The sequence below is a fragment of the Bos indicus x Bos taurus genome, chromosome 23 (genome assembly GCF_003369695.1).
Source record: "Bos indicus x Bos taurus breed Angus x Brahman F1 hybrid chromosome 23, Bos_hybrid_MaternalHap_v2.0, whole genome shotgun sequence".
Lineage (NCBI taxonomy): Eukaryota > Metazoa > Chordata > Mammalia > Artiodactyla > Bovidae > Bos > Bos indicus x Bos taurus.
The window spans coordinates 27,071,621-27,097,150 of record NC_040098.1 but is presented as its reverse complement, the minus strand read 5'-3'; the positions used below and the strand labels follow the sequence as shown (position 1 = coordinate 27,097,150).

At 35.4% G+C, this 25,530-nt stretch overlaps 1 protein-coding gene across 1 annotated transcript in view; it reads right to left on the bottom strand.

The window, feature by feature from the left end:
- Positions 1 to 25,530, bottom strand: part of LOC113881435 (butyrophilin subfamily 1 member A1-like) — a 36,409-nt gene that overhangs the window by 1,292 nt on the left and 9,587 nt on the right. The window contains exons 3-9 of the mRNA XM_027524474.1: positions 11,578 to 11,598; positions 8,967 to 8,987; positions 8,625 to 8,645; positions 2,877 to 2,918; positions 1,285 to 1,311; positions 756 to 782; positions 153 to 179 (exon numbers count right to left, since the gene is read on the bottom strand). Of these exons, the coding sequence (XP_027380275.1) occupies positions 153 to 179; positions 756 to 782; positions 1,285 to 1,311; positions 2,877 to 2,918; positions 8,625 to 8,645; positions 8,967 to 8,987; positions 11,578 to 11,598 (186 nt within the window). The remainder of the gene's footprint in view (positions 1 to 152; positions 180 to 755; positions 783 to 1,284; positions 1,312 to 2,876; positions 2,919 to 8,624; positions 8,646 to 8,966; positions 8,988 to 11,577; positions 11,599 to 25,530) is intronic.

Sequence of the window (25,530 nt, the reverse complement as noted above, 5' to 3'; positions counted from 1 at the left end):
TCTGGGAAGAGTCTCAGTAGGCTTAGGCCAGAGTCTCCCTTCTATGAGGGCTCCTCTGGCCCTGGGAAGATCCAGTTAACACCCCACCTCCCCATCTTCCATGGGACTACCCCACAAGGAGCTGGGTCTCTCTTGGATCTTTCCAGACTCACCAGTCTGGAACTCTTCTTTTCTCCAATCTGCAAGGAACAAATGAATATATGAATCCACAATCTGACAGAGTTGCCTGTCTGTCCAGAATACTATGGGAATAAACTCCTTAATTCAAGAATAGCAACAACCAAAAAAGAAAAAACAAACAAACAAACCTCTTTTTATATAATTGAACCTGTTTTACAAGATAATAAATTATGTATGACTTGAAGACCTGTGCCAACCCTATGCTCTCCTCATCCAAAATTCATATAGGATAAATATTTATAATTTATTTAGGTTGTTTGAAAGGAAATATAGGATATAATGGGTCTGATCAAATAATATATTATTCACTCTCAATTCCTCAGATTTTAGCAGATGATAACCATTCTACCTACACTCAAAACATAATGTTATATGCAATTGAAAACAATAAAACTACTAAAATGTAATGTTCCAAACATATTATTATCTGTTAGACTAACGAGTAGTCTACTGGACTCATTAAATAAATCCCTGGAGTTTCCTTGATTTTCAGCAAATCATTTTGCCCATAGTAGATGTTCATTTAAAATATCTTTGATAATAGGATTGTCTTCATCAGAACCCATGTTGCTAACCAGCATATAATGGTATATCCCTCCATGCTGCAAAAGAAAATAGAAAAAACTTTACTTTTACCCTTGCATGTCTTTTTTACTGTCTTTTTTATTTTATTGCACACAAATATAAGAAATATTTGTCTTTGCTATATTTCTTCTACTGAATCCTTTGAACTACCTCTTTCTATCCTATATCCTCATATTCCAATTTTCAAATATGGTGATAAAAATGATCAGGTGGAGGTTAGATAGAAATATAGAAAGAACAAAGGTGGCAGGGATAGGAGCATGAAGGAAGGAGCATAGAAGGAAGGAAGGAACAAATGAATGAAAGGGGAGAGGAAGAATTACAGGCTGAGTCATTTGTGGCTTGCACTTCAGAGAGAATTTATTGAAAGCATCGATATTTATAAAGATAATGCTTCCAATGCCGCTTTGCTTACACTAAACATTTTTGTTGTATTTCTGCATTCTATCCCACTGTCATAGAGTCAGACTCTAAGAAAAGCAGAACAGTGAAGGTTTCTGAGAGATAATCATTACTCACCAGACTTGAATTGATCCTTCTTCCTCTCTAAAAGAAAATACACAATTATGTATGTATATATAAACAGATTTTGTTAACATCATAAAGAAGATGTGAGTAATGCTATGCATCTGTCAATATCTGTGTCTGAAATTTGCTAAGTAATGTACATTTCAAAAGCAATGAAAGAAATGTCTGAAGTTCATTCCATCTGGAAACTTTACTAAAATTTGAAGAATATAATCTGATATGAAAGGACACCTTGTTGCTGTTCAGTTGCTCAGTCGTGTCTGACTCTTTGAGACCCCATGGACAGGCGCATCCCTGTCCTTCACCATCTCCCAGAGTTTGCTTAAACTCACGTCCATTGAGTCAGTGATGCCATCCAATCATCTCATCCTCTTTCATTCCCTTCTCCTCCTGCCTTCACTCTTTCCCAGCATCAGGGTCTTTTCCCATGACTGGGTCTTCATGTCAGGTGGCCAACGTATTGGAGCTTCAACTTCAGCATCAGTCCTTCCAATGAATATTCAGGACTGATTTCCTTTAGGATGGACTGGTTTGATCTTCTTGCTGTCCAGGGTACTCTCAAGAGTCTTCTCCAGCAACACAGTTCCAAAGCATCGATTCTTTGGTGCTCAGCCTTTTTACTGTCCAGCTGTCACATCCATACATGATTACTGGGAAAACCATAGCTTTGACTATACAGACCTTTGCAGGCAAAGTAATGTCTCTAAACAGCATGTTTTAATATGCTATTTAGGCTTGTCATAGCTTTTCTTCCAAGGAGCAAGTGTCTTTGAATTTCATGGCTACAGTTACTGTCCTTTTGGAGCCCCAGAAAATAATAATTCTTGAAGTAGGATACTAAAAATAATGTAGAATTACATTAGAAAATAACCATAGAATTTAGAGATATAATATCAATGAAGTTTATTTGACTGACTGAAAAATATATGTTCAGGACCCTGAAGGAAGAGAAATTTGTTGAATTAACTATTAAATGGTTAAAATAAAAATGAATGTACACTAATAATTTTGGTTGGAAAGAAAAGATGATGCAAATTCATGTGAAAATATTTTTATACCTTAGATCACTGGAGATTATGGTCAATCAAAATGAATCAAGATTACATTTGACATTAGTATATGCAAAGTGTTTCGAAGGTCAACAAAAGAGGAACTTATTCAGCTGCTTTGGAGTCTGAATACTATTCTTAAATTGAAAGAAGATAATATATATTAAAAAATGGGGACTCCATCTCAGAGCACATGAGGAAAAATCAAAGTTAAAGGAAACTTTCTATTGAATGGAAATAATCACATTCTTCTTAGACTAATACCTTTCATTGCACCAATTTTTTTCACCGACTTTATAATGAAGCTATGATAGTCAACAGGAAGATAAAACAAAAGAGAAAGAATAAAAATTAGGGGAGAGAATTAAGAGACTTAATATGGGAGGAGTTCAGAAAGTCAAAGAAAATGGAAAAGATAATTTGAAATTCACAAGAATGCAAAAGAAAGACAGCAGTATGTAAGAGGTGAATGTGAAGAAATGAGGAAAACATTTATCTGGAAACATATCTTTTTTAAAAAGTCATAAAACTTACCAATTTCTTTCCTGAGTTGTTCTGAAAAATATAGTGGAAAAACTCATATAAATTTCAAGGAAAACCAATACAGAAAATGAAAATGAAAATAAAATTTCCATTGTACAGTAGATAGAGAAGATGAATATAATTTTTTTAAAAAAGAAACAGAAACAAAAGTCCTGAAAAATACCAAGGAAGCAAATATTTTTATATTGGAAAAATGGTGAAAATTTGTTCTTGCAGACGAAAAATGTTGCCTGACACTTTGGTAAACAATGAATGTTGCCAACCATGAAGCCATCAGAACCTGATGATGTACCCTGAGGGGATTCAGGATGGAGAAAACAAGATACATGGCATATCAAAGCAATAATTTCAGTGAGCTGAGACTCTTGTATCTTGCCAAGTATAGAAAGGAGTTAACATCATTAACTTGAGATGCCTGTTTTGGTTTTGTTTTTTTAATTATTGTTAGAAGTAATCTTGATGTGTTCCAATACAGTTTTTTTTTTTTTTTTCCTAGTTAAAATTCCTAGATACCTTGAATCCTTCCTTATCTCTCTGTAAGAGTTCCTCAGAACTCTCTGAGAGTCTACATCCCAGGTTTTAGTCCTGAATAAAGTCCCCAATAAAATAGAACTTGAAACTTTTAGCTTGTGCATTTGTTTTTCAGTCAACAATTTTGGTTTGGTGACCAACAAAGGGACCCCAAAACAGACTTCTCTCCTTCAAGTGAACTCCACAAGGATCTCTAGCTTTGGGACCAAATGAAGTTCCCTTGTGCCCGTCTACCTCCTTAGAGTTCCAGACAGTTCTGGGTGCATCTTGGGTCTCCTGTTATTAACTGATGAGCCTGAGTTTTAATTGGTGGTATTAAATCTCTGGCTGGATTAGTAGTTTTTCCTTGAAATTTAGTTTCAAGAAGAGATGCCTGGGTGAAAGACACTGAGAAACTTTTGCTCGATTGAAAGACACTGAGAGTTATCCTCAGTTGAGATACACTGGGAAGATTTTATCATGTAAGTATAGAATTTGTACTTACAAGTACTTACTTTATTGCAAATTAAAGGACATCTCACTATAAAAATGGCCAAATTGAAGCTCTTTTGACATACCCAAATTATGTTTTTGTGTGCACAGCTAAAAAAAGCTGGCTTGATGGAATATTTTTTCAGAATTCTGACTTTAAGGGGAAAAAAAAAATCTGCTATGGAGGAACTTGCATTTTTCTCCTTGTGTCTTTGAAATGTAAATGTTCTACCTGCTCTTCTCAGATATTTTTCCTAGGTTTTGAGAGCTTGGTCTCTACCTTTATGGCAAGAATTTGGCAGGCAGTCAGATAGACTAGGATTCTGAGCAATCTTTTTGTCTGGCTATGCCAACTCTTGGTAAGGAATCTGCCTGCAATGCAGGAGACTCAAGTTCGATCCCTGAGTCAGGAAGATCCCCTGGAGAAGGGAATGGCTACCCACTCCAGTATTTTTTTTTGGATAGTCTATGGACAGAGGAGCCTGGTGGGCTACAGTCCATGGGGTTGCAAAGAGTTGGACACAACTGAGCAACTAAGTACATGACAACTCTCAAAAACTTTGTCATAAGGGGCCCCAACACATAAGGCCTTTGTCATCTTAACCTTCAGTGCATCTGCCTGTACAATGATAGCCCTTTACTTAGACAAGTTTTGTGAGTAAACATTTAAGATCTTGTGAAGATTGCATCCTTTTTGATCTCTTGTGGAGACACCTTTTGTATCTTATTGGTTTGAGTTGCTATTAAGATTCTACTCATCAATGGCCAGACAATGGAGTCTTTAAATTGAAGAAACTTTTAAACTGGTGAATTTTTAGAAAGTTCTCACTATGAACAGCTATTTTATTGGCATCTATGAAAAAAAAAAAAAACAAATTAGAAAGTGGATAAAAAATATATATGAAATGGGTAACCTAAAAACTCCCTTAGTTTAACACAAAAAATTTGAGAAGCCTTTTATTTGGTCTCAGGTGTGCATCAATCAGTCTTACAAATGCTAATAAAACACTAGATCAACTTTTAATTAGGTTGATTAATAGAGGAATAAGAAGCTGAAGGAAAATCTAAAAATTCTTCTCCAATAAGTACAAATTTTAAAGGGCCTCATCCCCAAAAGAGAAATCTTTCCATGGTTATTAGGAAACAGAATTTTTAAAAATGAACATTAATGTGATTAAAGCAAAAACCTTTTGCAACACTACTTAAGGTTTGATAGGCCAAAGGAATCCCTTATTTATCCTCAAAATTGTCTGCATGCATGCTAAGTCACTTCAGTCCTGTCAGTCTCTTTGTTACCCTATGGACTGTAACCTAACAGGCTCCTCTGCCCAGGGGATTCTCCAGGCAAGAATACTTGAGTGGGTGGCCATGCTTTCTTCCAGGGGATCTTCCTGACCCTGGGATTGAACCAGCATCTCCTTCAGCTCCTGCACTGCAGGCAGATTCTTTAACACTAAGCCACCACGGAAGCCTCCTCAGCATTAAAGGGCCCCAAATAAGTATACTTTATTTACCATGGAAGGATAATTACAGAGCTATTTGATAAGAAGTTGGTCACTTGGGGCAAAAATTAGGCCAATTAATCAAGTTAAAAGATTGACAAAAGAGCCTTCATCCCTTGGTTCAATCTCTCACTGAGGATGCTGAAGAATTTATTTTAAAATTGATAATATGGTCAGTGTTTAAAAAGAAAAGCTTCTGGTACTCTTGGAAGACCAAGGCTTGTTAATGGGGTCTTAATGAAAATTAAAGTTAAAGATATAAATTGATATAATGGAGATCAAAGTTTATAAAAATTGCTGCATTTAAATGAGTTTCTGTATTTTAAGAATGTTACATCTCTTTTGCCTGATTATATTGTGGGATAGACATTATGCCTCATTGGGGAGTGCTTCCCCAGCCTGGTATTATAAGACAAGGCAAATAAATCTGTTCCTCAGGCAATATTAATTACATATACTAAAGGGAACCAATAGGGTCACCTGAATTTATACAATGTAAAATAAAAACTGAGAGCTAATATTTAAGGTTAATAAAAACAGTAATAGGGATTTTTTGCTATAGGTTTGATTTGTACACTCAGAAAGAAGATCTTTGTTAAATGCCTTGTGCAAATTTTAAGGAATGATACATTTGAACCCTACAGTTCTAGAAGTTAGAAGGCTTGATTTTCAGTTTAGTTGGAAATCTTATCAGTGATATAAAATATCAAGTTAAATAAAATATAGTAAGACAAGTCAATGTTTTAACACCATTTAGGTGGCAGACTGGGCTTCCCTAATGGTTCAGTGGTAAAGAACCTGCCTACCAATACAGGAGATGGGTATTCAATACCTGGGTCGGGAAGATCCCCTGCAGGAGGAAATGGCTACCAATTAACTCCAGTATTCTTGCCTGGAAAGTCCCGTGGATGGAAGAGCATGGTGGGCTACAGTCGATGGGGTCGCAAAACAGTTGGACTGATTTAGCAACTAAAAGACAACAACAGGTGGTAGACCAGTTATTTGGGGAATTTAGAGCAAACCTGTAAGAATCAGAAGGATAAATACAACCCACAGTGACCTGAGTCTGAACCTAATTAGCTCAAAAAAGTAGAACCTGAAACCAAAGTTAGAGGAAGGGTCTGGGTGGCAGGGGACTGGGGAGGTATTTTTAAATTCAAATTGGTGGAAAGGCTTCCTCACCCAAAAATCTAATTCACAACCTCCGCAGGGATTTATCAAGAACAAATACAAATCTTGAATGTCTTTTCCACAAGAAATACAGCCTTAACCACCTGAGAAAATAAATTTAACTTATTTCAATTCTTATTTATAAACTAGAAAGTTTACTCCTTATTGCCAAGTTCTGACTTAAATTGAAGAAAGTAGGGAAAACCACTAGACCATTCAGGTATGACCTGAATCAAACCCCTTATGATTATACACTGAAAGTGAGAAATAGATTCAAGGGATTAGATCTGATAGAGTGCCTGAAGAACTATGGACAGAGGTTTGTGACATTGTACAGGAGGCAGTGATCAAAACCTTCTCCAAGAAAAAGAACTGCAAAAAGGCAAAATGGTTGTCTGAGGAGGGCTTACAAGTAGCTGTGAAAAGAAGAGAAGGAAAAGGCAAAGGTGAAAAGGAAATATATAACCATTTGAATTCAGAATTCCTACGAATAGCAAGGACAGATAAGAAAGCCTTCCTCAGTAGAAGATATCAAGAAGAGGTGGCAAGAATACACAGAAGAACTGTACAAAAAAGATCTTCATGACCCAGATAATCACAATGGTGTGATCACTCATGGAGCCAGACATCCTAGAATGTGAAGTCAAGTGGGCCTTAGGAAGCAACACTACAAACAAAGCTAATGGATGTGATGGAATTCCAGTTGAGCTATTTCAAATCCTAAAATATGATGCTGTGAAAGTTCTACACTCAATATGCCAGCAAATTTGGAAAACTCAGCAGTGGCCACAGGACTGGAAAAGGTCAGTTTTCATTCTAATCCCTAAGAAGGGCAATGCCAAAGAGTGCTCAAACTATCGTGCAATAGCACTCATCTCACACACTAGCAAAGTAATGCTCAAAATTTTCCAAGCCAGGCTTCAATAGGACATGAACCAAGAACTTTCAGATGTTCAAGCTGGATTTAGAAAAGGCAGAGGAACCAGAGATCAAATTGCCAACATCCACTGGATCACTGAAAAAGCAAGAGAGTTCCAGAAAAACATCTATTTCTGCTTTATTGACTATGCCAAAGCTTTTGACTGTGTGGATCACAATGCTGCTGCTGCTGCTAAGTCGCATCAGTCATGTCCGACTCTGTGCAACCCCATAGACGGCAGCCCACCAGGCTCCTCCGTCCCTGGGATTCTCCAGGCAAGAACACTGGAGTGGGTTGTCATTTCCTTCTCCAATGCATGAAAGTGAAAAGTGAAAGTGAAGTTGCTCAGTCGTGCCCGACTTTCAGCGACCCCATCATCTGCAGCCTACCAGGCTCCTCCGTCCATGGGATTTTCCAGGCAAGCGTACTAGAGTGGCTTGCCATTGCCTTCTCTGACTGTTACAATGGAGGATGGTAAAATTTTGAAAACATCATAGGTTATTACCTTCTCTTCCTGTTTACATGAAAAATTCAGAATACAGATATGTATTATCGGATAACATTTCTGAAGAAAGTGCTTCTAAATACATCAAAGAATTGCATTTGTAGAGTTACTATTATGGAAATCAAAGTGCAAAAATAGAAATAATTATAGTTGGTAGAAAAAGATCCCAGAAATCTTTGTGAGAAGTATATACTTGAGAATGATTTGTACTATGATCAATGGCAGTGGAAGACTTAGATTCAAGCTTACGTTTGACCAAAGGATGACATTGGAATTGACTTATCTTTCACAAGGCAAAACACAGCTAAACTTACTGAATAAGTAATTTAACAAAGTTTGGGGAAATATCAGTTGCATAAACTGTTATTTCCCCAGTTAGTCCTAATACTTGAAATTTGTGACAAAGGCCCAAAGATTTAGTGTCTTCAGAAATACATACAGGGTATAAACCAGGTGCGGAAAATTGAGCAAAATGTGAAGATGGTGGACATTACTTGGAAAACTAAGAGAGTAACATGAAATCATGTAATAATATGAATGTGGGAGTTGAGGAAGATGACCATTGATAGTTGAAGACAAAGGCGCAAGTTACAGATGAAACACCTACTAAGAAGAGGCCAAAAAAAAAAAAATTGACTTGCCTTTTTCCTGTGCAATCTCGTCTAAAAAAGAAAAAAAGAAAAAACAAATTCAGAAGAAGCTGATCTTTACACAGGAAGCATGATGTGGAGTACAAAAGGAAAGAGTGGCAAAAGATGGGATTTGGGTAACATAAAATGATGGAACTTTTTTTAAGGTGCAAATAAAAGATGCAACAACAGTTAAGAACATGCAAAAACATTTTTTGACTTGCCTTTTTCTTGTTTCATCTTATCTGAAGAAAAAAGAAGAGGGAAAAAAATATTTTGTCAAAATGCAGGCCCAATGTCAAAACAAAGAATAGATGAAACAACTAAGAATATGTGAAAAGAAATTTGACTTACTTTTTTCCTGTGCAATCTCATCTGAGAAACAAAAAGAAGAAAAAAGCAGTTAAAAAAAGCCAGTTGTTCTGGGGGAAGATTAGCATGAAGTACAAAAGGAAAGAATAGGAAAAGATGGAATTTAGGTAACAAAACAATGACAACTTTTTTTTTTTTTTTCTTAAAGTGCAAGTTACAGATTAAACAACAAATATGAAAAGGTAAAGAAATTTTGACTTGCCTTTTTCATGTGCAGTCTTATCGGAGCAAAAGAAAACAAGAAAAAAGCAATTCAAAAGAAGCTGATCTTTACAGGGGAAGCGTTTGGTAAAGTAAAAGAAGGAAAGAATGGGAAAAGATGGAAGTTAGGTTACAGAAAATGACAGAACTTTTTTTAAAGTGCAAATAAAAGATGAAGCAACAGTTAAGAACATGCAAAAACATTTTTTTGACTTGCCTTTTTCCTGTTTCATCTTATCTGAAGAAAAAAGAAGAGGGAAAAAAAAGTTTCGTCAAAACATAGGCCCAATGTCAAAAAAAGAGGGCAGATATTTGAAAGCCTTCTATAGTTGACTCCATAGGTCAAATGAACCATTTTGAGAACTGGAAAGGTGATGCTCCACAGGACATCCTGCAGCCAGGGGCATTGTTGTACTACATCCCACCACCCCCATCTCCAACTCCTGGAGCAAATGTAGCAAAGACAGATAATGGCTCAACAAGAGGAGGTAGAACAGAACTGCTAGGACAAACAATATCCATCATTCATCGCTCAGTGGACCTTCTTTTTTTCAGGGTACAGTGCAAATAGGCACCATCACGTGAAGTGTTTGTTTACTGGTGAGCCTTTGGAGGCTTCCCTGGTAGCTAAGCTTCCCTGGTAGCTCCTGCCGTGCAGGAGACGGCCTGTGGTGCAGGAGTTCCAGGTTCCATCCCTGATTTGGGAAGATCCCCTGGAGAAGGAAATGGCAACCCTTGCCAGTATTCCTGCCTGGAGAATCCCATGGACAGACGAGCTGGCAGGCTATAGTCCATGGGGTTGCAAAGAATCAGAGACAATTGAAGTGACTTAGCACACATGCATGCACGGAAAGAACACTTGGGATTATGATCAGTATCAGAGGAAGACTTAGACTCAAGATTACATTTGACCAAAGAAGGACATCAGAACTGACTCATCTTTCACAGGACAAAAGATAGTGAAAATTGTTAAACAAGTAATCTCTCCAGGTTTGGGAAAAAAAAATATCAGTTGTTTAAATGTTGGTCCTGATCTTTGAAATTTCTGACAGTGCTCCAAAGATTTGGTGTCTCTAATAATACATATAGGGTAGAAACCAAGTGGCTATTAGTCGAATGCCTTTTATCTCACCACTTCTTAGAGAAATTATGGGAAATCTCTGGAGACAAAAGAAGCCAGTGTTTGTAGGGGGAGAGTGGGATGGAGTACAAAGAGAAAGAATGGGATGTAGGAAACAGAGAATGACAGAACTTAAGGAGAAGAAGGCCAACATAACATTTGGAGAGAAACGTGTATACACCCAGAAGAAGATCGAGCCCATAGATGACATACAGATAAAAAGGCAGAGAATATTAAAGTCACTCAAAAAGGAATTTTTTTAAGGCATTTTGGAGTAGGGAGTTGCCAGAAAATTAACCTAAATTGTGCTGCAGTACTTCTGAAAAAGAAAATGGAAGGATCAATGTAAATATATTGTGAGGGAAACATGAAGAAAATACAGTGTGCTCAAAAAATTTGTATTTAACTTGAAACAAATCAGGATGCAGATAAATATGAAAACATTGCTTGCAAATACACACACACAAACACAGAGACACTGGCTGAGAGCTCATACTTTTCCAGAGAACAGTCTGCAGCAGTGCACACAGAAATAAAAGAAGAGAATTTACTGGCTGAGAAATATCTTAAGAATAGCATATATGATGACTGCATTTTAAAAGTGCTATTATTTCCTTTTGACTTTACTGAGACTTTTAGTATTTGACTTGCTAGCTTTAGAAGGCATTGGCTACCTTGACTTGAAAGAAAGAGAACTGTGGTATTAATGCCGGTAGGAAGAGTTCTAAATCAAATGACCTGAGTTTTTCTTGAAGAATACCTTAGCATCAGAAACTACAAAACTGCTTAACTTATTAGGTATATTAATAATAAATCTATCTGACAGTATGGAAGTGTTTACCTTGATTCCTTGGCAAAGACAAATGAAAGAGGTAGGAATGGGGAAATTGACAACCTGTGAAGATGGCAGACATCACTTGGAAAACTAAGAGAGTAAGATGAAATCATGTAATAGTACGAATGTGGGAGTTGAGGAAGATGATCATTGATAGTTGAAGACAAAGGCGCAAGTTACAGATGAAACACCTGCTAAGAAGAGGCAAAAAAAATTTTTGACTTGCCTTTTTCCTGTGCAATCTCATCTGAGAAAAGAAAAGAAGAAAAAATAAATTCAACAGAAGCGGATCTTTACACGCGAAGGACGATGTGGAGTATAAAAGGAAAGAGTGGCAAAAGATGGGATTTAGCTAACATAAAAAGACAGAATTTTTTTTTTAAGATGCAAGGAATAGATGAAACAACTAAGAATATGTGAAAAAAAATATGACTTACTTTTTTCCTGTGCAATCTCATCTGAGAAACAAAAAGAAGAGAAAAGCAGTTAAAAGAAACCAGTTGTTTTAGGGGAAGATTCACATGAAGTATAAAAGAAAAGTATAGGAAAAGATGGAATTTAGGTAACAAAACAATGACAACTTTTTTTTTTTTCTTAAAGTGCAAGTTACAGATTAAACAACAAATAAGAACAGGAAAATAAATTTTGACTTGCCTTTTTCCTGTGCAGTCTTCTCTGAGCAAAAGAAAACAAGAAAAAAGCAATTCAAAAGAAGCTGATCTTTACAGGGGAAGTGTGTGGTAAAGTAAAAGAAGGAAAGAATCGGAAAAGATGGAAGTTAGGTTACAGAAAATGACAGAACTTTTTTTAAGGTGCAAATAAAATATGAAATAACAATTAAGAACATGCAGAAACATTTTTTTGACTTGCCTTTTTCCTGTTTCATCTTCTCTGAAGAAAAAAGAAGAGGGAAAAAAAATATTTTGTCAAAATGCAGGCCCAATGACAAAAAAAAAAAAAGGGCAGATATTTGAAACCCTTCTATAGTTTACTCCAAAGGTCAAATTAACCACTATTTTGAGAATTGGAAAGGTGACGCCCCACAGGACATCCTGCAGTCAGGGGCATTGTTGTATTACATCCCACCACCCCCATCTCCAACTCCTAGAGCAAATGTAGCAAAGACAGATAATGACTCAATGAAAGGAGGTAGAATAGGACTGCTAGGGTAAACAATATCATGCTTCATCTTTTAGTTAACTTTCTCCTTTTTCAGGATGGAGTGGAAACAATGACACATATTTAGGAAGTCATAAAGAAAACTCCATGGTTAGTGGAGACTGGCATGCCACAGTCTGTGGGGTTGCAAAGAGTTGGAAATGACTCAGCAACTAAGAACAAAGATGTCTACAGGCTTCTCAGCTGGCACTAGTGGGAGAGAACCCACCTGCCAATGCATGAGACATAAGAGATGTGGGCACGATCCCTGGGTTGGGAAGATCCCCTGGAGGAGTGCATGGCAACCCTTCCAATATTCTTGCCTGGAGAATCCCATGGACAGAGGAGGCTGGATGGCTAAGCGCCTTAAGGTTGCAAAGAGTCAGTCATGACTGAAGCAACTTGGCACACATGTACTCCAAGAAGCCTACAGTAAAAGTACCCATCAGCTTAATATGGTATCTGTAACTGTAATCTTATGAAGGCTGTCAGTATATAGAAGAGGTGTGCTTCTAAGTTCATTAAATTGTAAACACAATATGACTGAAAACCATCATTAGGAAATCAAGGATGTTAAACTTTTGATGTTTATACTATTGCATTATGAAGAAACCTTTTATGAGTGTATAAGATTATAGTTTTTCACATCATCCATATAACATTTCAACACAGAAATTTGTTGTATATTCCCTTTTAAAAGTCCTTCTACCAAAATCTGAAAATAAAGACAGTTTGCTAAATTAATAATTATGTCAGAATAAAAATGAAGAAAAAAATGAAACAATTACTGCAGTAACAAAGAAAATAAACTGAGGGAATACCATTAAATGTTTATTATTTAGGGCACTTGGGTGATATGCTCAACGGCAGTGGAAGAGGGAGTCTGAATGCTACAGTGGAACCATGAAGGAAATCTGAGTTTTCATAGTCCTTAATGCTCAAAATTCTCCAAGCCAGGCTTCAACAGTATGTAAACCATGAACTTCCAGATGTTTAAGCTGGATTTAGAAAAGGCAGAGGAACCAAAGAGCAAATTGCCAACATCTGTTGCATCATCGCAAAAGCAAGAGAGTTCCAGAAAAACATATACTTTTGCTTTATTAACTAAGCCAAAGCCTTTGACTGTGTGGATCACAAAAAACTGTGGAAAATTCTTCAAGAGATGGCAATACCAGACCACCTGACCTGCCTCCTGCACACCTGAGAAATCTGTGTGCAGGTCAGGAAGCAACAGTTAGAACTGCACATGGAACAATACACTGGTTCCAAATCAGGAAAGGAATATGTCAAGGCTGTATATTGTCACCCTGCTTATTTAACTTCTACGCAGAGTACATCATGCAAAATGCCAGGCTGAATGAAGAACAAGCTGGAATCAAGATTGCCGGGAGAAATATCAATAACCTCAGATATGCAGATGACACCACCCTTATGGCAGAAAGCGAAGAAGAACTAAACAGCCTCTTGATGAAAGTGAAAGAGGAGAGTGAAAAAGTTGGCTTAAAACTCAACATTCAGAAAACTAAGATCATGGCATCCAGTCCCATCACTTCATGGCAAATAGATGGGAAAATAATGGAAACAGTGAGAGACTTTATTTTCTTGGGTTCCAAAATCACTGCAGATGGGAACTGTAGTCATGAAATTAAAAGATGTTTGCTACTTGCAAGAAAAGCTATGTCTCTGCATATTAAAAAGCAGAGACATTACTTTGCTGACAAAGGTCCATTTAGTCAAAGCTATGGTTTTTCCAGTAGTCATGTATGGATATGAGAGTTGGACTATAAGAGAAGTTGAGCGCTGGAGAATTGATGCTTTTGAACTGTGGTGTTGGAGAAGACTCCTGAGAGTCTGTTGGACTGCAAAGAGATCCAACCAGTCCATCCTAAAGGAAATCCATCCTGAATGTTCACTGGAAGCACTGTTGTGAAGCTGAAACTCCAATCCTTTTGCCACCTGATACGAAGAACTGACTTACTGGGAAAGACCCTGATGTTGGGAAAGATTGAAGGCAAAGAGGAGAAGGGGACAACAGAGGATGAGATGGTTGGATGGCATCACTGACTCAATGGACATGAGTTGAGTAAACTCTGAGAGTTGGTGATGGACAGGGAGGCCTGGCATGCTGCAGTCCATGGGATCGCAAAGAGTCAGACACGACTGAGTGGCTGAACTAAACTGAAAAGACTATAGACCAAGAAGCTTCTCTGGAAAGAATGGAGTCTTAACTCATCTCCTAAGGTTTGGGCAGATAGCAACTGCATAGTAATGGCCTTTGAACTTTGACTATACGGCACATGCACTAACAATGGGTAGTTTTCAGAGAATATATACAGACTGTAATCATGTTCCCATTAGTCTCTTCCCTTTCGTTTCACAAAATTCACATTGAAACTGTGGTGAGACTCTACAGAATCGAAGAAGGCAGTATTTATAGGAAAGGAACATGTGTTCTGAAAAAATTAAGGGATGGAAAAGAATGACGACAGAGGGTAGGAAAACAGAAATCGAGAGAACTTAACAAGGATGATGTTTATGAAACAAAAAAAGAGAAAATAACAGACACTGAAGGGTAGGGCATGCCAAAAGATGGTGTATAGGTAAAAGGAAAGAGAATGTGAAAGACTCCGAGGAAGCAGTCATTTAGAGTCTTATTGGAGTATAAAAGTTGTCAGAGAAATTTACCAAAGTTTTTCAAAAATTGGTCAAAAATATAAGGTGAAAAGATCCAAATAGTGCTGGAGAACAGAAAAGAAAGAACATACACATTTGATGAAAATTCATATGCAATGTTAAATGTACCAGGATGCAGGCCAGTCCACAGAAAACACACACACACTTGCAAGCACACACACATATACAAACTGCAGCTGAAAGCTGCCTTTTTCAGGAGAATATTGGTCAGGATTACAAAAGAAGAAACTGAATGAATTTACTTAGGAAAAATGTCAAGAACAGTAGTAATAATGGTTACTTTTAAAACATTTTTCTCAGATTGTCAGTCCAGGTTCGATGCATGAGACAGGGTGCTCAGGGCTGGAGCACTGGGATGACCCAGAGGGATGGGCGGGGGTGGGGTGAGAGGGGGATTCAGGATGGGGAACACATGTACACCCATGGCTGACTCATGTCAATGTATGGCAAAACCACTACAATATTGTAAAGTAATTAGCCTCCAATTAAAATCAATAAATTAAAAAAAAACATGTTTCTGACATCATGCTTTTATGCAATTTTTTTGAGAAAAATTTCTTTAAAAAGTGAAAAGAATAAAAATGAATGAACTTTCTGTATTGGAAAAAATCATTGTTTCTTCCAGTTATTATCTTATAAAATTATCTTTATTCAAACTGTTTAAATTTCAATTTTTTGGAGGTTAGCCTTCATAAGTTCCTTGACTGGTACGAAACATAGAGTCAATGCTTATTATTTTGGTAGTGCTTATACACAATAGCCACACTCACTGTATTAAAGGAACCTGAACCACCTCCAGTAGAAAAATATCATGTTAGTTTCCTGAGTGCTTCTTTTCACAATGTTTTCAGCAAGTGAGTAAACTATAGCTTCTTAAAATGTAGATTTCTATTTCAATTCATGCCTAAATGAAGTTCATCTTAATTAAATCACATGAAAGAAAGGAAATGATGCTGTAGACACAACATATGGAAATTGAAATCAAATGACCTGGACACATGTGGGACAAACTTTGAAAATAGTCTCTGAGAATGCCAATACTTTAGAAATGTATGGTTAATAAATTTACATGGCAGGAAGGGACTGTATATGCCAGTTGAAACAAAATGACAAACTAAAGAAATCATAATGGGAGAAATTGAATGTGAAATAAAGATGGTGAATTTCAGTTGCAAAGACAAAATACCGAGACAAAGCAACATTAAAGTATGCATAGAGGCTTGAAGACAAAGATACCAGGAAAGAATGAATCCATGACTAGGTAGGCAAGGAAGTTGCCTTGACATTGGGAACCTGACATTTTTCTCTTCACATAAAAAAAAAAAAAAAAAAAAGAACTCAAAATACATTCAAAATAATGATCCAATGTGAGGAAGAAATAAAGAAAAATGTGAAAATCTCCCATAGTTTACTCTTTGGTTCAATCTGACCTCATTTTCTATGAGGTCTGAAGACCTTTCCAGAAATCAGTGGAAAGATTGTTTCACTTTCATTCATCCCTTGGTGTCAAAGGAATCAAGACAGGAAATTACCCTGGGGAAGCAGGTAGAAAGGACTTCTTGGATAAACAATATCCATCACTGGCCCTGTATTAGACTTTCTACATTTATCAGAATAAACCGCAAACTCACAATTATACACAAAGAACAGCTTAAAAAGAGATGAGGAAGCAAAGAGAAAAAGTGTTCATTTTTTAAAAAATGTATAGCAATAATCAAAAAATGTATACCTGTGGCTGATTCATGTTGGTGTATGGCAAAACCCACAATATTGTAAAGTAATTAGTCTCCAACTAAAATAAGTAAATTAATTAAAAAAATAATATGATGATGACAAGGAAATGCAAAATAAAGTAAAATAAAAAGTCTAATGCATTGGCACGCAGGCTCTTTACCACTAGCACCACCTGGGAAATCCATGCTTAATTATATCAATACCTAAAAATGGAAGTTATTAGTTTTAAATGTTACATATTATCATAAGGAAATTAAAATATCATATCTTGCTAAGTAAAGAGCAGAAAATATGTTTGTTATCAAATAGGTCACTACATATTTAAATAAATTATTGACTTTTTAAACTATTATGTGGTTAATTAAGCAATCTTTTTATCTTCTAACAGCCCTTCAAATGGCTATAGGTTATCATCCTCAGGTCTGAAACTTCCCTTTGGCCATTGACCAAAATGAATAAAATGAGTGTTAGAAAATTTGGAAAATCTCTATTCTTAAAGGCAATATTTACTTCCGCTAAACCTTAACAGCACTTAAAATCTGTGTCATGTGTTGATTATACATAGCCTTGCCTTGTTCCTTATTTCTGCCTTAATTTTATGTATATTAAACTAAGCTCCCATAGATAATGGAAACCTACTCTATAGCAGATGGAGCTCTACTCAATGCTCTGTGGTGATCTAAATAGGAAGGAAATCAAACGTGAGTATATGTATATACATATAGCTGATTCACTATGTGGTACAATAGAAACTAACACAATATTGTAAAGGAACTACACTCCAATAAAAAATTTTTAAAAAGAGATGAGGAAGGAAAGAGAAAAAGCATTCATTTTCCAAAAAATGTATAGCAATAGCAGTGAATCCTAATACATGCATTAAAGAAATATATTCCTAAATATCATCACCTCCTTTGAAAACAGAATTGTAACTGAAATTTTTCACTAGAAAAGAAGGATGTTAAGTTTAAAATGAATATCAGGGTGATATAAACAAAAAATAAAATAACTATAAAAACCATAAAAAAAAATTGGCTATATCCGATTCAAGGAGAACAGAAATTTGTAATCCTTTTATAGTTTACTCCAAGTTTCAAAGTGACCAATATTTTCTAAATTGGAATCAAAGATTTCTGAAGGACATCTTGTCAAATAGGAGCAATGGTATATCACACACACACACACACACACGCACACCACTTGATGCAAAAGTTATGAAGATGGAAAATGCCACTGTGAGATAGAATAAGACTTCTGAGATAAGCAACATAAGTCATATGTATTTCGCTGGATCTTCTCTTTTTGTCAGAATACAATCCAAACATGCACACATACATGAGTACTTAAGGTACTTAGGAAGTCATGAGGAAACCTACAAAAAAAGCATCCATCTAGCTAAAACTCCATCAGTTGCAGTAGTCCCATGAAGCATGATTCATGCATTAAAGACATGTATTCCCTACTTACATTGAACCTATAACCAAAAATATAGCTGAAAAATATCATTATAAAAGGAAGAATGTTAAACTTTTAATGATTATATTAGCATTTCATTAAAAAAAAAAAACATTTAGGAGTATCCTAGAAATCTAGCCTCTCATGTCATTCACATAAAACTTCAAAATGGAGAAATATGTTGTTAACAATCTTGCTCAGTATACAGAGTCCCTCTATAAACACTTCAAAATTATTGCTGCTTGTCACATCAATAATTATATCAATAAAATGCAAGAGAAAGGCAGAAAAATTACTGTGGTATCAGGGAAAATAAACCCAGGAAAGGGTATGCAAAATACCTGAGAGAAGACTAGTAAATGATCAAGGGCATTGGACGTGTGAGCCTAAAGTCCACACTGTATCTGTGAGTGACACCTGAATTTATAGTCTTTGACAGGACAAAAGTTGGAGAAAATTCACTCAGCAAGTGTGGAGTCTTATCTCATAAAGCTTGGGAGATATCCATGGTATGTTAATGGCCACCTGAACTTTCAATACATGACAGAAAGCCTAAGTTATTGAAAGTGTACCAGAAAATGAACACAGAATGTAAACGGTGTGCCCCTCAGTCTCATCCCCTTCATCTCACAAAATTCATAGGGAAACTGAGAAGGCTCTGGATGACAGAATAAGACAGTGTTTATAGGGAAGGAACATAGGAAATGAAATAGGATGTACTGAGAAAGACTTATACAGGTCTAGGCTAATAGATGGAGAGAATTGAGGAGAAAAGAGTAGATAATGAGATGCAGTGTGAGCCAAAAGATGAAGTGAAAATAAAAAGTGTTAGTTGCTCAGTCATGTCCAACTCTTTTGTGACTCTATGGGCTGTAGCCCACCAGGTTCCTTTGTCCATGGGATTTTCCAGGCAAGAATCCTGGGGTGGGATACCATTTCCTCCTCCAGGGGATATTCCCTACCCAGGGATCTAACCTGGGTCTTTTGCATTGCAGGCAGATTGTCTACCATCTGAGCTATCAGGGAAGCCCCAAGTCAAAAGATGGCATATAGAAAAAAAAAAAAAGAGAGAGAGAGAGAGAGAATGATAAAAGAACCAAAAATGTGGTTGTTTAAAGCTTATTGGAACAAAAATGTCTTCAGGGATATTTATCTATTTTTTTCCCAAAGAACACCTGAAAAATTAAGAGAAAAAATAGGTAAGTTTAATAGGATGAAAGGTCAAGGGAAACTAAATTTAGTGAAAATTTACATACAATTATAAATGTAATAGGATTTAAACAAACACACACACATAAACATATGCAGGCATATACAATGTGCCAAAGTAGCTGGCAGCTTTCTTTGGTGCTGATCAAAAATTAAATGAGGAAAAGGTATAATCTTGTTGACTTGAGGAAAAATTTCAGGTGTATCGGTAGTAGTGATTACCTTTTGAAAATGTTCTTGAATTATTTGGACACTACTTGGGCTGTTATGATTTGATTGGTTACCTTTAATAAAGTCTTTTGCTGCTACTAAATATAAATCATCATCTCACATAAAATATTCACAAGGAGTGAATTCGAGTGTACTTAACTACTTCTAGAAAAATGCAGGATTTGGTTCTTAGGAGCCACTATTAACATTTTCTTATGCAGTGATGATATAACTTTATTTTTGGTGAATTGCTATTTTAGTTCATGCCAAAAAGAAGCTCATCTTATTTCAATCACCTTTTCAAAGAAATGTAAATATGAACCCAATGCAAACAGAATTTGTTAAGAAGAGATGAGGAACCAAAGAGAAAAAAAATCACCCATATGTTCAAAACATTATCTGTAGCAATAACTACATGAACTCTACTGCATGCATAAAAGAGATGTTTCCTCTGAAAACAAATGTATACTGAAAAATGTCCTTAGAAAAAAATAGGATATTAAATTTTAATGAATGATTTTGTGTTTTCTGGAAAAAATCTTATGGAACATTACAGAACAGAGATTATGATTTCATTCACATAAAATATTCAAGTTAGAAATATGTACTATTTTTTTAACATTTCTAACAATATAAAAGCTTTTCACAAATAGCTGAAGTAATTGCAGTTGTCCATATTAACAACTGTGTTAATAAAAGTAAGAATGAAAATTACTCTCTTTGGATATAAAAAAATTTCAGGAAAAAAAGAAAATCTGGGTACTACTCTTAGATTTTAAGGCAGTGTAAGGATGACCTTCATCAATGAATCATTTCAGATTTTATTCAGGCTTTCAAAGACCGGAAAAGAGAAGGATATGAGAGGTGACATGGAAAATATTGCCTTAGAATGGTAGAAATACTGTAGAGTGCAAACCAATGATGACATACATATTGATGAAAAGGTGGAATATTTTTAAAACATCAGGAAAACAGGCATTTTAAAGTGTTTTGGGAGTACAAGGATGTCAAAGATACTTTATAATACTTTTTCTGAATTTTGTCTGTGAAATACAATGAAAAATCAATGCAATTTTCCTTGAAAAGAAACACAAAGAACTAAACTTTCAGATCAAAAACTTGAAAATTGCAAAATTTTACAGTTAAGTTCATATTTGTATACACTTTACAAAGAGCAAATATCTGCACAAATTGTACAGATGGGACAAGTTAAAGCAAAAGTAATGAAGCACTGAATAACCCATGAAGAGGAAAACCTTCAGTTGAAATAATCATAAAATGAGAGAAAAATGATGTAAATTCACATCTACATTGCAGTGGAGGAAGATGATCACTGAGATTTGAAGACCAAAGTCAAAGAAAGGATGAAACATTACAAGGTACCAAATATGAAATATTATTGGGACTTGCCTCTATCCTGTTCACCCTTATCTGAAAAGTAAATAACCAGTCAAAACAAATGAAGGAACAATGTGAGGAAGAGATGACAATAATTTAATTTCTTTTCATTATTTATTCATTCAATAAAGTGATCCCGCTTTAAGAATTAGAAACTCATGTCCCAAAGGCCATGTAACTCAAGACAGGCAATGCTGTTTTAAGTTCCCTTATCCTTTTCTGCAAAGGAATTACCACATGAAAACTTTCTTTGGGAAAAACTGAATCAATATTTGGTCTTGAATTGGGCTTTCCAGCTTTTTATTTAAGCTTATAACAAATGACAAACATGCTCAAATATATGAAATAGGTACTGTGAATGTGATTCAAAAGTATATAATGAAAGTATTTCTCTGTCAGGAATTTGATCTGTGGCTGTATTCATATGAAGCCTGCTAAATGCCTTAAAAGTTATGTTCCCAAGTTCTATCCCATCTGTAAACCATGAGGTAACTGAAAATGTCATTAGAAAAGGAAGATATTATGCTTTGAAATTTGAAGTGCTTTATGAAGAACAATTTTGGAAACATCCTAGAACAACAGTTTTCCTTTTCATTCACATAAAAAGTCCTGAAAATTGAGATATATCATTTATCAATTTTCCTCAAGATATAACCGCCTTGTTTAATTATTGAAAAGGCATTGCAGTTTGCAGAAATAATAATTATATGAATAAAAATAGAAAAGAATAAAGAATACTATATGGAAAAATGACAGGGAAATATTATAAAATAAGCCTTAAACCTGAACATTTGAGTAATATATTCAAGAACAGTAAAATAGTAAACTATTTACCACACTTATCTAGTGGATTGCATAGAGTTTATAAGATGTTTAACAGGACAATGGAGGGAGAAACTTCATTATCATATTGGGAGTTTTCTCATCTCTTAAGACTGGAAAAGTATTAATAGTTTAGTAAAGGCCCTTGATTTTGGATACTTATAAAGCTTCTAAATTATCTGATATTTCTCAGAAAACAAATAGAGAATGGTAAGCATTTGTTGGTGAGTTCAATCTCTTCATCTCAGAAAATCATGATACAAATATGACAAGTCTCAGAGAGACAGACAAAACCAATGTTATAAGAAGGAAAGGGAAAAAAGATGCTATGAGCAATGATGGAACATAGAGAAACAACAATAGAAGGAATGAAATAAGAAAGGGGATCACATCCAAAAATTGGATGGAGAAGAATGGACAGTCAGGTGAAAAGTGAGCCAGTGGATGGCATAATGAGAAAAGGGCAGGGAATATTCAAGACAACGTGGAAGCAGTCACTGGAAGAATTACTGAAGAGTTGTTAGAAACTTACCAAGTTTTTTCAGAAGATCGTCTGGAAATAAAATGGAAAGCTTCATGTAAATACCATGGAAAACAAACATGAATAAAAATAAAATATTTTGAAGAGTCCAAAAGTAATGTTAACACTATCTAGATGCATTTAAACACATTCACATGTATACATGGTGAACACAAAATAAACTCACCAATAGTGGCTGACATCGCCTCTGTTTTATCCAGAGATCATTCGATTTTAAAAAAAGAAAGACAAAGAATAAAAAGGGAAATGCAGTCAATTTTAAATGAGAGATTTTTAGAAATATTAGTTCAAGTAGTTACATTTTTTAAGTTTTTCATACTTTTTTAATTTTATTTGGGCTCTTATTAGTCACTATGCTTCTCTAATAAGTTTCTTGAAGGTTATTAAAACTATATAGCCCGTTCTCAGTTTTATTTTAGCTCTGTTGTATGACAGCCATAAACACTGAATCCAGGATCTTGAGCCATTGCTCCCAGCAGAAAATGAATTAGTTTTCTGGGTGCCTCTATTCACAACATCTTCATTAACCAATTAATTTATTACCAAGTTTTATGTGTGTTTCTATTTCAATTAATGCCTAAATGAAGTTTATCTTAATTAAATCACATGACAGGAAGGAAATGATATAATCAATTTAAATAGAGTTCTAAATCACACGACTAGTGTTGTAAACACTAGTGTTTACTTGTTTTCACTACATGTGTAGTGTTTACACATGTTGTAAAACTTTCACATCAGTCACTGAAAATGCCAATAATTCAGATGTATATGATTAATTAAAATTTCATGACTGAAGGGAGTTTTATGACAGTTGAAAACACAGGACAAATCTCAGAGTTATAATGGCAGAAGCAGAATGAAAAATAAAGCTGTCAAATTGCAGTCAGAGAGACTAGACAGTGAGAAAAAATATGAAAATATGAATATGTTTGACAAACAAGATGTTTATCTAAACTTTGACTAGATCTATAGGACTTGGGATTTTCCCTTTCAAATGTACTGATATCATAAAAAGGGAAAGATCTTAAAACACATTCCAAATGAAGGTACCAGGGCAGGAAAGGAAAAGAGCAAATATTTGAAAATTTTTCATCCTTTACACTGTGGCACAGTCTGACTCACATTTTCTGAGAACTGGCACCATTCACAGAAAAGCCTTAATGGCCATCTCAAATATCAGAGAAAACGTTTTTAACTTTCATTCACCCCTTGGTGCCAAAGACATAATGAAAATGACACTATAGTAGGAGGCAGACCCTCCTCTGGGATAAACAATACCTATCACGGGTACTGCATTACTTTCCAGTTTTTTCAGAATCAGTTGCCTACACAACTCACAAGAAGGTTATTTAAGAAGTTATGAGGAAGCAAAAAAAAAATTCATTGTCCCAAGCTGTATGTGTACCAGTTGTTACATGAGGCCTGCTAAAATACTTTAAAGTAATCCATATATTCCACTTCCTCTGTAAAAAAATTAAATGAAAAAATGTTGAGGAGAATGTCAAGCTTTCAGTAATTCCATAAGTATGGTAGGGGAAAAAAATCCACGAACATTTGGCTACATTCTCATGGGAAGATGACAGGAATGTGGAGTGCTTCTATAGTTTCCTCCAAGTTTCAAAGTAAGAAGTACTTTTAGAACTGGAAGCAAAGTTTTCCAAGGACATCTTGCCCCCCCAGAGGCATGTTTTATTTTATCCTCCCCTGCCACCATGACCTCTTGATTCAAAAGTACAAAGATAGAACAATGATGCTATAAAAAGAGGTAGAAAAGGGCTTCTTCTGGGAATAAATGTTGTTCACATACATTCCATTGAAACTTCTTTCACTGTACTATTCTTTTCTAGAATACAATGCAAGCATGCACACATACAGGAGTCAGATACTTAAGGAGTCATGAGGACGCCCACAACAAAAGCACCCAAATAGCTAAAACTCCATCAGTAGCAGTATTCATATGAGGAATACTTCATACATAAAAGAAGTGCATTCACTACTTTCATTAAAACTGTATTCAAAAATATAATAGAAAATATCACTACGAAAGGAAGGATATTAAATTTTTAACGGTTATATTAGTGTTTCTTTGAACAAACATTTTGGAATATCCTAGGACTCTAGCCTCTCATGTCATTCACATAAAATTTCAGGATGGAGAAATGTGTTATAAATGAACTTTGCTCAATATACAATACAAACCCTGAAAGTTATTGCTGTTTGACAAGTTAAAAATTATGTCAATAAAATGCAAGAGAAAGACAGTAAAATTACTATGGTGTGAGAGAAAATAATCCCAGCAAATGGTTTGTGTGCCTGAAAGAAGACTCTAATAAATGGTCCAAGTCATTGGAAGAATGAGTCTAAAGCCCACACTGGTCCAGTGAATTACACCTGAATTTACACAGTCTTTGAAAGGATAAGTTGGAAAAACTTCACTCAGTGAATACGGAGTCTTGTCTTACCTCATGAAGTTGGGGAGGTATCAATGGCATATCAATGACCCCTTGAACTTTGAAACCATGACAGACTTTTCAAGTCAATGGAAGTGCTCCGAGTATAAGTATAGAATGTAAACCATATTTTCATCAGTCCCATTTTCTTCATCTCACAAAATTTATAATGAAACTAGCAAAACTCTGAATGATAGACTGGGACAATGTTTAGAGGGAAGGAACATAAGAAATGAAAAAGGAAGCATTGGAAAAGAATCAGCTGTAGGGTAATAAAAGTGGAGAGAATTTAATATGTGTGAAGTTCCTAAACAAATAATTTGGGAAGTTAGAATAGATATCCAGGAAAAAGGTAAGCAAGTCAACAGATGGCAAGCCAATAGAAAATATTCAAATTGCTGAGAATGGATACTTTAAAGTATTTTGGAATATTAATGCTGTCAGATATATTTACCAAATTTTTTCTGAAAGTCATCTGAAAAATAAAAACAGAAAACTACTGTAAAAATCATGCCACAAAAGCACAAAAGAACTCAAATTTAGTGAAATATTCACATACAATGGTAAAGGTTACGGGATACAGACCAACATTGATACATACACACAACGTGCAGGCACACACACAGGTACCAACATAGCTGAAAGCTTCCTTATGTCCTGATAGTACTGATCAAAAATTAATAAAAGGGAAAGGAGTGATCTTCTTGACTTGAGGAAGA